The 13,376-nt window shown below is 45.7% G+C and overlaps 1 protein-coding gene across 1 annotated transcript in view; it reads left to right on the forward strand.

The window, feature by feature from the left end:
• Positions 1-13,376, forward strand: part of DOCK11 (dedicator of cytokinesis 11) — a gene marked incomplete at its 5' end in the record, with an annotated part of 155,565 nt that overhangs the window by 3,033 nt on the left and 139,156 nt on the right. Inside the window, one exon of the mRNA XM_040467960.1 lies at positions 135-230. Coding sequence (XP_040323894.1) covers positions 135-230 — 96 coding nt within the window. The remainder of the gene's footprint in view (positions 1-134; positions 231-13,376) is intronic.

The raw sequence follows: 13,376 nt of genomic DNA on the forward strand, positions 1-13,376 counted from the left end.
ATCGGGTACCTTTCCAGGGGTGGGGTGGGGGCTTTATGCTTTAATTAGCAAATGGGGGCAGGGCCTAGTTTGTGTCCCCCAAATGTTTGATTGGACGGCCGGCCGTTTCACTGATGGTTTCTGCCCTGTTTCAGGATTCGTCTTCATTATGTTCTCAGAAGGGCGGTGTGATTAAACAAGGCTGGCTGCATAAAGCAAACGTAAATAGCACCATCACAGTTACCATGAAGGTAAGAAGTGCTTCTTATATTATTTCATCGTTGCAAGGATATTGTCATGAGGAGCCTGTGTAGGAGAAAAATATTTCTTTTAAAAAAATGTTTCCAGTGAGCCCTATAGCCAAAACAAAACAGAACAGAAGAAAACTTTACTGAGGGGATCCTCACAGAGGTATCGGATTTTCTTTTATTTTGTTTTTAATTAAAAAAGAATTTTTTTTAATGTTTGTTTTCGAGAGAGAGAGACAGAGACAGAGACAGAGACATAGCATGAGCAGTGGAGGGGCAGAGAGGGAGAGGGAGACACAGAATCTGAAGCAGGCTCCAGGCTCTGAGCTGTCCGCACAGAGCCCGATGTGGGGCTCGAACCCACGAACCGCGAGATCATGACCTGAGCCGAAGTCAGATGCTCAACCGACTGAGCCACTCAGGCTCCCGCAGAGGTACTGAATTTTAAAAATCTGCAACCTCCAGGATAAATTTAGAAGTGCAACTTTTTAAAGAAGTGTAATTATTCTGAGTCAGGAAGTTGAAGAAGGAGGCTGTCATTCAAACTATACCTCAATTAAAAATAAGAGAAATTTAAAGAGGAGGCTGTCAGCTGAATGAAGATAAAAGCTTTGAAACAAAAGGGCATCGCAGGTTCCTGTTCTGGAAATGAAGGTAATGAATGGAAGGGCAGGGTAATCCGTTTATTGAGCAAATACTAATTTGGTGCAGATTATATGCTGGTCACTGAGGGGAAATATATGGACGCCTAAGAGGAGGTCCCCAGCCTCCAGTGGTGTCCAGACTGGATAAGAAGCCTAGCAAATTTACTACTCTACAAAGCGGTACCTTAGGGCTGTCAGAGAATCGCATCGTTTTGTAGTTTGGCCCGAACAGCGAGTTTGAATACGGGCTTCGTACGAGATAAAGGTAGAAACAGAGGGAGAAAATTGGGCACGGTCTTGAATGCCTGGGGGCATGAAGTTGGCTTTTGTTCCAGGGACTGTGACGAGCCGTCCAAATCCGGAGGTTAAAACTAACAAGGTCCTTGAAGAGTCTGAGCAGAAAGGCAAAGTATTGTCTGATAACCAAATGTAACTGTTCGTTCAGATATTCGATATAAGATCATGTGGTTTGCTGAGGATGATTCACCCTTCCATTAAGTATCGGAGGTCACATCATGGTTCTCCCCTTTCGTTTTCAAGCCCCGAACATGATGAATCCCAGTTGTAGGATTGCTTCCTGTGTGTCCCCTGCACCTCACCAGGGGCCTTAGCGCGTGGCGATGAATCCATGCATCGAGGACTTAATATGTTCCAGGCGCCATAACGGAGTGTTTTGTGTTCTGTATCTCATATAATCCTTGTGGCGGCCCTATGAGAGAGGTCCTCTTTTCATTCTTAGGGTACAGCTGTGGAAAGTGAGCCACAAAGAAATTTAGTGGTTAACCCAAGGCCACACGGCCCCAGATGTCCAGACATGGGACTGGAACCTCGGCGGGCAATCGCCCGAGCCTGTGCTCTTAAACAGCGCACGATCAGCGCTTACTAGCTGAGTGAGTGAGACCGAAGTCTTTATGATAATACATCTCCTATCAGAATGATCAGGTTCAGAAATGCATGCGTGAAGGCCATAATTCTGTGCGGCTTGTCAGAAAATGGTTCCATGGGTTTTGATTCCGCTCCCAACATACTCAAAATATTAAAATGTTCTATCCATACTTCAACTGTAGCCCAACATGACTCTGATGTATGGAAATCTGGATTCATGAAACAAGACCTTGAGGAATTAATAGCTTTACAGAACAATTCACCACAGGATTCTTTGCAATGGTGAATTACTCTAATGCCTTCAAATTGTAATTTGCTTTACCTTCACCTTTTCTGGAGCCCATATACTACACATCAAACTGCAGTTGCCTGTAAAAAGTACATGCTTTTAATTTTCCTCCGTAATTTGTGAAGCACAGACTGGTTGATGTGGTAGGCAGAATAAGGCGCCCCCCACCCCCCGAAGACGGCCACCTCTTCATCCCCAGAAGTTGTAAATGTTTCCTTACGTGGCAAAAGGGAGTTAAGATTGCTAATCAGCACATAGGGAGACTAGCCTGGGTTACCCAGGTGAGCTCAGTGTAATCACAGGGTCCTTAAAAGTGGAAGAAGGAGGCAGAAGAGGGACAGGGAAAGGGTAGGGGGGGAACGGAAGCAGGGTTACAGAGACGCTCTCTTGCCGGCTTGGAAGATGGCGGAAGGAGCCACTGGCCAGGAAATGCAGGCAGCCTCTGGAAACCGGAAAGGGCAAGGAAATGGGGTCTCCCCTAGAGATTCTAGGAGGGAACTCAGTTCTGCTACACCCCTCGATGTAGCCCAGCGAGAGCCACGTCCGACTTCTGACCTATAGAACCGTGAGAGAATACGTTTGTGTTGTTTGAAGCCCGTACGTCTGTGGTGATTTGTTGCAACGACAACAGAAAACTAATTCAGGCAAGTGGTCCAAGATTGATGGTTTAGCGTCTGTATTCTCTATCCCCGAGGTTGCAAAGTCCACCACTCACAGGGGCCGGGCAGGGACCATAAATTCATGAAGCGGGTGGTGGGACTGAGGCAACTTGGTGACCACATGGCCTGGCTGAAGGGGACAGCTGCTGCTTGTCTCCAGCTAATTGTTGGGCTGTTGTTGCTGAGCGAGGCTCTTTATGTTGCCTCTTTTTTCACCCCAGCTGCTCATGTTTTGGCCACTTCTTTCTTTCTTTCTTTCTTTCTTTTTTTTTTTTTTTTTTTAGTGAGCTATAATTCACATAGGCTAAAAACACTTCTTTTTCAAACTTCTACCACACAGTAGGCCAAGAAAGGAAAAGAACAATAAACCAAAGTGACATATGTGCTACACAGCTCTTAAAACAACAACAACAACAACAACAACAAATGAATAGGGAATAATTTGAAATCGGCCATAATGAGATTTGGGAATTGTGCCGGGTCACGGATTTCACTGATCCCAGCTAGTCTCCGTTATGGATGCTGGCCTTCCATTTTGGATTTCTGGGAGCTAGGGTGGGCCGAGAGGAAGGGTCGGCCAGACTCCGTTAAAGGTGTCTGAGGGGTTTTGCCAAGATAATTTGTTGTTCCTGTGAGAATTGTGTTTTAACTGTTATTTAGTTCAGCATCATGAAAATTGGTTGAAACTCGTAGCGTTTACCGTGCCCTCTCTATGGAAACAGAGGGCTTATGGAGAAGGGTCATGGGGGAGGGGGCGGTGTTGGGTGTAGGTAGCAGGTTCGTAGTGGCCAGACCGGAACTTGGAGTGAGGGCCAAAGTGGAAGTCTGGGCCTGTGAGCTGCGGCACCCTGGGGGCCTTGGGCCTGCACCCTTAGGTGGCGGATCAGACACGTTCTTCCTGGTGCGGGCCTGGACTGGCTCAGACATAGGAGAGAGTCTAATTTTTTTTTTTTTTCAACATTTATTTATTTTTGGGACAGAGAGAGACAGAGCATGAACGGGGGAGGGGCAGAGAGAGGGAATCACAGAATCGGAAACAGGCTCCAGGCTCTGAGCCATCAGCCCAGAGCCCGACGCGGGGCTCGAACTCACGGACCGCGAGATCGTGACCTGGCTGAAGTCGGACGCTTAACCGACTGCGCCACCCAGGCGCCCCTAGAGAGTCTAAATCTAAAGATGGGGTGAGCACTGACCCAGCTCTTGGAGAGTTGGCAAAGGTCGAGACAGAGGCACTGAGGCAAAGGGCTGACAGTTCATGAGCCATTCTGAGAGGAACATCTCTTCTGTATGTGTTTTTATTATGTTAGCCTTTGACGTGAAGAATACTAATGAGTCTCCTAAGCAAACGGGAAGATGAGTGGGGCATGTGATTATCTGAGTTATTTTCCTGATACCGGAGGCAGTGTCACCATCGGTGATCCGGGCTCCCCGGCCGGCTAGCACGTCTAGTCCGCACCGGCGAGAAGCTTTGGCGGCTTTAGCGATGAGCACCACAGGCCTAGAGCTTGCAGGGTTGAGAGCAAAGAACCTTTTCTGTCACACAACTCAAGCTTTGATAGCCCCTCCGACTGACAGGAGACTCACCAGGAAGCTCCAACAGAAGGATCTTGGTATGAATCATGACTCATTAGCCAATAACAGCCTATGGGAGCCATGTGCCTTCCCTTCTATTTTACCTGTGCCTCCTTCGTGTGCCGTGGCTTGACATTGGCCTGCAGATTCCACCGGGATCGACACGGATTAAAGTTAGAGCAGCTTGGTACCTCTCCGGGTGACGTGTAAATTTAAGGGGCTTTATTCATCTAAAAACTTCTGGGTTTTAAAAATTATGTAAGTTAGTCCTTTGGCAACTTTGAAATTATGGACGACAGCTGTTTTTATAAGCAAGCTCGAGTCCTTTCCCTGGATGTAAGTAGTCTCCACGCCCAGTGTGGGGCTTGAACTCCCGACCCTGAGATCAAGAATCAGATAGCCTACCGACTGAGCCTCCCAGACTCCCCCTTTTCCTGGACTTTTTGACTATCAGAAATAAGGGAATCTAATGGCAAGGAAGGGAGAGATGGAGTCATGAGAGAAGGTGGAAAGAAAAAAAAAAAAAAAAGGAAGGAAAGAGGGTTAGAAGAAACTCAGCAAGGTCCAATAGATAAAAGGGAATCAGAAGACTCCTACTTTAGGGGCGCCCGGGTGGCTCAGTGGGTTAAGCGTCCAACTTTGGCTCGGGTCATGATCTCACAAGTTCGTGAGTGTGAGCCCTGCATCAGGCTCTCTGCTGTCAGCACAGAGCCCACTTCAGATCCTCTGTCCCCTCTCCCCCTCCCCTGCTCATTCTCTCTCTCTCTCTCAAAAATAAATAAACATTAAAAAAAGAGGCTCCTACTTTATAAGGTCTTTTGAGAAAGCAACCACATGATCTGTCATGTGACATAAATAATGTAGCTAAAGTCATTCATATATAGGCTGCTTCAGAAAGTTAATCCTCCCTAGCGAGCTGCTAGACAGTTTTGCAAGAACATTCAAGTTGATAGTGATGGGCTCTATGGAAAAGGGGCCGGTGAAGGAGCTAAGCTGATTTCTTCATATGCGAAGACTAGGAGACTCCCTATTTATGGAATAAAAATGTGCATTTTCCCCAACACACGCCATTCCTCCAGCTCAGGTTGGTTAAGATCGTGTCTATATCATTTTCTGCCGTTGTCATGATTTTCCCCGAAGTGCTTGCTGAGCCTCTCCGTTGTTGGCTGGGATATTAGTCGTGAGGAGCCCAGGCTGCAGGAAAGCTGGTCATGATATGCATTAGGGCACAAGTCACAGTTCTCGGTGCCTGATCGCTTCCTTTCACCGAGGAGGCTGCTGGCGTCGCGCAGCTCTCGAGGGTTGTCTGTTCGCAGCGACTATTTTACTCAGAGCTTAGGATCTGCTCTGCTCTTGGTGTTCATGTTAAAACAAGACAAGCCTTGTCATCGGTGATTAATTTCCTCAATTTGTACTTTCTAGTTAATGAGAACACACCCCACTGCCACTCTTCAATTCCTGGAAAAGTTTTGGAGAATAGTTTAAGATAGCATTGAGAATAAATGATCTCTTAGACAGAAACGCCAATCTTGACAGAAACCTGTTCATTTACATTCTCTCTCAAGTAACCGCTAGAAACATCTGCTTTTTTCAGCTCCTTTCCATATCGGTGGAGGCAGTTTAATGTGGACTAGATAGCTATGATGTTGGATTTGACCTTCCGCTGGTATTTAGAGCTATTTTTCCTAGGGGATATAATGATCTATGGAATAGGGAAGAGTCTGATCTTGAGGGTGGTTTTTCATTTAAAAAAAAAAAAAAAGGCAGATTCTTGGCCAACCCCTGGGACACCCACCTTTATGCCTCTTCTTGGCTCATTTTGGTCGCATTCCTCTAGTTCCTCCTCCCCATTCTTAGCAATTAAACGTTGAAGTGTCTTGGTATGTTATCGGGGTTGTAAGTTCAACTGCTTGATGTATGACTGACTTCTGCTGCCCCCTCCCCCTTTTCTTGTTTGCACAAAAGAGAGCCATTTGTTATATATCCAGAGTCAAAAAGTCCTCACTTATTCTTTGACTGTTACAGGAGGGTTTTTTTCCCTTCTGTGTTGGGAGAACAACAGATCGAGGGAGTTCTACCCAAGAAAGAAAGCACATACGGTATTAGAAGAATTTCTGGGAGGCCAAGGTCACTATGTTTATTAGAACAAACAGATTGTAGTCATTTTATGGGTAAGGGATTTCTCACTAATTTGGTTAAAAAAATTTTTTTTAATGTTTATTTTTGAGGGAGAGAGAGTGACAGAGCATGAGCAGGGGAGTGGCAGAGAGAGAGAGAGAGAGAGAGAGAGAGAGAGAGAGAGACATAGAATCTGAAGCCGGCTCCAGGTTCTGAGCTGTCAGCACGGAGCCCGATGCGGGGCTCGAACTCACGAGCTGTGAGATCATGACCTGAGCCGAAGTCAGATGCTTAACTGACTGAGCCACCCAGGCGCCCCTCAAGGTGTTAGCATTGCAAAGGGTAGAGAAAAGTTTCACATGCAGAACTTAAAACCTATTCAGGGAGATGAGACACCCAATAAAAATGGCATACAGGGTGCCTGGCTGGCTGAGTCTGTAGAACGTGTGACTCTTGATTGTGGGGTGGTGAGTTCGAGCCCCACATGGGGCGTTAGAGTTTACTTAAAAAAATAATATATTGTTTAAAGGTGGTACAGAGACCAAGTGTTCTGTGAGTCTAGTTCACTGTGATCTGAAGTCACAGGAGGCTTTTTGAAGGGGGTAGGGCCTCAAAGGAAGGAAATCAGGAGGTGGGTGTTGGAGGCAATATATGTAGAGAGCAGGTGTGTTAGGGGAAGTTCGCTAGTCTTGGGAGGACAAATTTCATTGGATCCATTGGTGTCGCCCTGTGCCTCAGTTTCTCCTCTGTAACATGAGATGATAATAGTAATCCTCATACAAGGTCGTTAGGACGATTAAGTGCTATATAATATGAGGAAAGCACTTAGCCAGAGACTGTAAGGTAGTAACCCCTCCACGGATGTCAGCCATTTGTATTATTTTAGATTATTTAGATTTAGATTATTAGGAGGATTGTGGGAACACCTTGAATGTGGGATCGGTCATGTGCGCCCTACCCTGTGGGTGATTGAGGGTCGCCAAAAATTTGAGCAGGGCCGCGAACCACTGAAATAAAGCTGATAAAGTAACCCATCCGCAATGAGAAGGGCGGATTTGTAGACCTTTCCCACTAGACTTCGCTTCAGACTAAATAGTTAAAAAAAATGTCCGGTGCCCAGATATGGTGGAGTTATTTAAAAAAAAAAAAAAAAAAAAAAAAAAAAGCTATTTGATTTGTAACCAGTTTCCCAGAGGGTAGACCTATGTGATATATTAAAAGCTGGTAGGACTGTAAAATGATAGGGCGAAGAGAGATAGGTGATTTATTAGGTTGCCAACGTACCGGTAGGGGTTCTTCAGCAGGATTATGCTCCTGACATTCTGGTGTAATTAACTGCAACTTGGTTTTCTGAGAAGTCCTGGGGTTTTCTTCTCTATTGTTTCTGTCGTCTTGCTCTCCGCTTCCTCGCTGCCCCTTGTCTTCTGTTCTGAGACATCAGTCAAGTAAGCTTCTCCAGCCCCGTTCCCACCATCGCTCCTGGCCCACCTACTTTGCCTACCTACTTTGCTAAATCGTTCAGAGCATTCTTTCCCAGGGCTCCTGGTTCATGTAATCTAGCAGTAAAGAAATTACCCTCCGGGTAACGCACGTAGGTGAACACTCTTGAGACTTGGTGTATCGCGTGATAAAAGGCTCTCCTGGCTTGAGGATACTTCGTGCTCGAACTTTCCTACCCTCCATCTTTGATTCAGCTGAGTGACAGAAAGCCTTTTTTTTTTTTTTTTTAATTTTTTTTTTTTCAACGTTTATTTATTTTTGGGACAGAGAGAGACAGAGCATGAACGGGGGAGGGGCAGAGAGAGAGGGAGACACAGAATCGGAAACAGGCTCCAGGCTCTGAGCCATCAGCCCAGAGCCCGACGCGGGGCTCGAACTCCCGGACCGCAAGATCGTGACCTGGCTGAAGTCGGACGCTTAACCGACTGCGCCACCCAGGCGCCCCAGAAAGCCTTTGTTTAAAATGTTTAAAAGGTTGTCATCCAGACAGCTCAGGGTTTTAAGGAGACTTGGCAAGACTCGATCCCAGAGAATTACCTCTTTTGGCTTCCTTTCTGTGTTACTCTTCTGGGCGGTCTGAGTGGGCCACTGGTAGGATCCAGGCTCCTCACTGAATAAGGTGGGGCAATTTTCAGCTGTGTCCACCATCTAGGAAAAACAATAAAGGCGAGGAGGAGGAAGAATACGGACATTACAGAGAAATACCATTCTATTGGATGCAACCATTGGAGAATCTGTACTGGGGAATGAATTACTCATTCATTCATCATTTCTTTTGCAAACTTGTATTGAGTCTGCAGGTGCCGTTGTAGGTACTGGGGATGTAGCAATGGATGAGATGTGGGCCTTAGCAGACTAAAAGTGCCAGGCAGCGAATAAACAAACGGATGAAGAAGATATATTTGGATAGCGATCGCTGATTGAAAAAGATAGAATGTTGTGCCATCACGAGGGCAGGTGGTCCTCTTAGAAGTGACAGAGTGAACTGTGTGGATATGGGGAGGAAGAGGATTCCAGGCCAAGGAAACAGAAAGTGCAAAGACCCAACGGCACTTGCGTGCGGTGTTTGAGGAACAGCAGGTAAGCCGGTGTAGCTCGAGTAGCATAATTAGAAATAAAGCCCAAGAGGTCATCTGAGGCCAGATCACGTACATCATCGTAAGCTATGGTGAGGGCTTGTGGTCTTCGATGGGAAGCCATTGGAGGGTTTGGGCAAGACTTTCTTTGTCATCCTCCTAGCCTTCTGATTCTAGTTCTTTTTTGTTGGTGTGTTTATGTATTTTTGAGAGAGAGTGCAAGCAGAGGAGGGGCAGAGAGGGAGGGAGACGGAATCTGAAGCAGGCTCCAGGCTCCAAGCTGTCAGCACAGAGCCCGACGTGGGATGTGAACCCATGAGATCATGACCTAAGCCGAAGTCGGACATTTAACCGACTGAGCCACCCAGGTGCCCCTGATTCTAGTTCTGTCCTTCACTTGCCTATGTCAACTTGAGTGAGCTCTTGGTCGCTCAGTTTGCTGTTAAGTAAAGTGTGGCTAATTAGCTTATTATCTCCAGTGACATTAAAAGAATTAGCTGTTGGTTACAAAGGACTTGAGGGCTGCAGAATGAGAGGTATGAGACAGAGTAATTGCCACTGTTTGATATAATCCTTATTTTATTTTATTATTTTTAATTAAAAAATTTTTCATATTTATTTATTTTGAGAGAGAGAGCACGAGCAGGGGAGGGGCAGAGAGAGAGGGAGAAAGAGAATCTCAAGCAGGCTCCGCACTGTCAGCACAGAGCCTGACCCGGGGCTCGATCCCAAGAACCGTGAGATCATGACCTGAGCTGAAACCAAGAGCCGAACACTTAACCGACTGAGCCACCCAGGCGCCCCGACATAGTCCTTATTTTAACAGCTCCCCAGAAGTTGAAACCCGACATAGAGGCCAGACTCTTAGGATGAGAAGACATCTTCCAGATCTTTCAGATCTGTCGTCGCAGAGCCTGATTTCCATAGAAATGACTTAAAATTCCTTCCTGTATCAATTGCATTTCGAGCCAGTGAGAAATTGCTTGGAGAGGGTGGCCCCTACCCTAGGAAGGCTGCTGTGTAACTTGTTCAGTTTCGATACAATTATTTGTAGATTGTGAAAAAAAAAAAAAAATGGTCGTATAGATCCCGTGGCCGGATCCCATTTTACAAGTGAGGAAGCCGAGAAGCAGAGTCTTGAGGACAGCTTCATGCTGGTGAGCAGGCGTGCTGGCCGAGAATCAAGGTCGGAGGATTTGCAGGCATCTGTTTTCTCCCCGGATTCATGAGCTACCTACCTCAGTACCCCCATTTAGACATAATTGCAATGTTACAGGAAGTGATTTACTGTAATTTCAGATCCCTTTCCCTCTCTATTGTAATGATGTGCTTTGCTAATATTGGAAGTGGCGGCTGCCACAAAACGTCTTTGCTTGGTGAGGCAGCTGTACGTGAAAAAAAAATTCGCGGACTATAATTTGACTCCGTACCACAAGTGTTTTGCTCTGTGTTTTCCTTTCCCTTGCCACTCTCTTTGTTGCTGGCTATGGACTCTGCAAGTGGATTCTACTCGAGTTTTAGGTTTGAATCACAGGTCAGATTCTAACGGGGTTGTAATTTTCACCTGGGAATTGAGCTTTCATTTCATAATTACTGTAATAGCTTTGAAACCGGGGTGTTTTGTTCCTTTGGGTACAGTGTGTCGTTTTAGGTTGTCTTGTCTCATCATCTTCATTTATTTATTATTTTTAAAAATTATTTTTGTTAAAAGTTTTTTAAATGTTTGTTTTTGAGAGAGAGAGAGAGAGAGAGAGAGACCGAGCATGAGTGGGGGAGGGGCAAGGAGAGAGGGAGACACAGAATCCGAAGCAGGCTCCAGGCTCCGAGTTGTCAGCCCAGAGCCCCATGCGGGGCTCGAACCCATGAGCTGTGAGATCGCGACCTGAGCCGAAATCGGAGCTTAACCAACTGAGCCACCCAGGCGCCCCGATTTTTATTTTAGAGAGCGAGCACATGCAGGGGAGAGGGGCAGAGGGAAAGGGAGAGAGAATCCTAAGCAGGCTCCATGATCAGCATGGAGCCCGGGCTGGTAGGGCTCGATTCCACAACCCTGGGATCATGACCTGAGCCCAAATCAAGAGTCAGATGCTCAGCCGAGCCACCCAGCACCCCTGGTCTCGTCATGTAAATAACAGATATGAACCATTGTCATGAAAATAAGCAAACATATACAGTTGACTTGAACAGTGCAGGGAAGTGGGGAACGGGTTAGGGGCGCCGACCCCCTGCGCAGTGGAAAATCCCTATGTAAGTTTTGGCTCCCCGAAAACTTAATTACTGATAACTCGTTGACCTGAAGCCTTATGGATAACATAGCCAGTCAATTAACACATATTTTGCATGTGATATGTATTATATACTGTATTCTTACAATAGAGAAAAGAAAATGTTATTAAGAAAGTCATAAGGAAGAGAAAATACATTTACAGTATGGTAATGTGTTAAAAAAAAAAAAAAATCCATGTGTAAGTGGACCCGGGCAGTTCAAAACCACGTTGTTCAAGAGTCAGCTGTGTGTATGTATTTGTGTGTGTATAAAATCAGCACTGTGATTAACGTTTTCCTTATATATGAATCTAGGTTTCTTCAGCTATAGCTCCTGTAAATGTAAATGTAGGTGAATGAAATATGAGAAGTATATATTCTCATATTGTGAGATCACGCACACACACTTTCTGTACCTTCGTAGTAATATTTGCTTGATTGGCGTTGCAAAACAAAGTGATAATTTTCTGTTTGGACTCCTTTCTGTTGATCTGCAAACCCACATGGCCGCTCCCTGAAATAGAAGCCGTAGCATTTACCAGTCTAACCTGTTAGGGTGTTCCTCGCACTGGTATATTTTTGTCATTCGTTCTAAAATCAGTGATACTGAAACAAGTCGAAATTAATTACGAGCGTATTAGTTCTCTTCATTGATTTTCCTAAAAAGAAATGCCCCTTAAAATGTATATATATTTGCTTATTCATGCTATGGAAAAATAAATTGTTGGCATTTCAAATACTTGGCCAGAAATTGTCATTTTCGAGAATGATCTTGCCAAATAATACTCTTTCCATAATTAAAGTTCTTCAAATAGTCTGAGACTGTACTGGATAATCAGATGGGTGATTGGAAGTGGCAAGCTTAAATCTTAAAGCCAACTTCTGTAAGGCAAGAAGCATAAGAAAGTGCTTCCTCAGTAATCGCCAAGAGCCTGTGTCCCAGCCTTTTTCCATTCCCACCCATTCCCACCCTGGAATGATGTTAGATCCAGCATCCTGGGGAATTTTACCAGAACAGATGCTTGACACAGTCTCCAGGCTGTGACTTATTAAAAGAAGCCTAGGCTCATCAGAGAGCTCCAAATCCCCCCTTCCACCTCTTTGATCAGGTCTAAGGCTTCGTAAGGGAGCCTAGAGGGCCAGCAAGAACAAATCCGACTGTCTACCTCCTTCTCCCCGTTCCTGTGGGTTTTGCTGTAAGTTGGTAGTGAAAGGTTCCTCCGTAACTGTTGTGAATGCCTGATTGCAAATCACAATCCCATTGGGCTTATTGACTCAGATCTCAGCATTCTGGGCACTCGGGGGACAACTGGGAGGCAAGCAGTGACTCTCCCTGTTTCCCTGCAAGTACATTCTAGGCTGGGCTTCCAGAAATGAGGACATGGAACAATATAGGCGAGTCCACTAAGGTGTGCAGGTGACATGAAAATACATCATGGGGGCTATGTGTATGTATATACATTTTGTATTTTTATTTTTTCGCCGTACATGTCTGTCTTTTTCTTCAAACTTCCAGAATATTTTTGTATTTGTGCTTGGATTTGTGGTGATGTGAATGGAATTATGAGAACCCACTCATGGTTTTGCAATTAAATGGGGGAAAGGACACTACAGTGAACCGGACAGTGAGCCAGATACAAAAATGCTTTATAGACTTGACTTTTTTTTTTTTTAAATATTCTTCTTTTTTTTAATTTTTTTTAACGTTTATTTATTTTTGAGACAGTGAGAGACAGAGTATGAACGGGGGAGGGGCAGAGAGAGAGAGAGACACAGAATCGGAAGCAGGCTCCAGGCTCTGAGCCATCAGCCCAGAGCCTGACGCGGGGCTCGAACTCACGGACCGCGAGATCGTGACCTGGCTGAAGTCGGACGCTCAACCGACTGCGCCACCCAGGCGCCCCAAGTATATTTTATAGCAAAAAACTTCTTCTCCTTCCACGGTTTGTATTTTTATTTATTTTTGGGACAGAGAGAGACAGAGCATGAACGGGGGAGGGGCAGAGAGAGAGGGAGACACAGAATCGGAAACAGGCTCCAGGCTCTGAGCCATCAGCCCAGAGCCTGACGCGGGGCTCGAACTCACGGACCGCGAGATCGTGACCTGGCTGAAGTCGGACGCTTAGCCGACTGCGCCACCC

Source organism: Herpailurus yagouaroundi, unplaced genomic scaffold (assembly GCF_014898765.1).
Source record: "Herpailurus yagouaroundi ecotype Mexico unplaced genomic scaffold, PumYag 67641, whole genome shotgun sequence".
Taxonomy (NCBI): domain Eukaryota; kingdom Metazoa; phylum Chordata; class Mammalia; order Carnivora; family Felidae; genus Herpailurus; species Herpailurus yagouaroundi.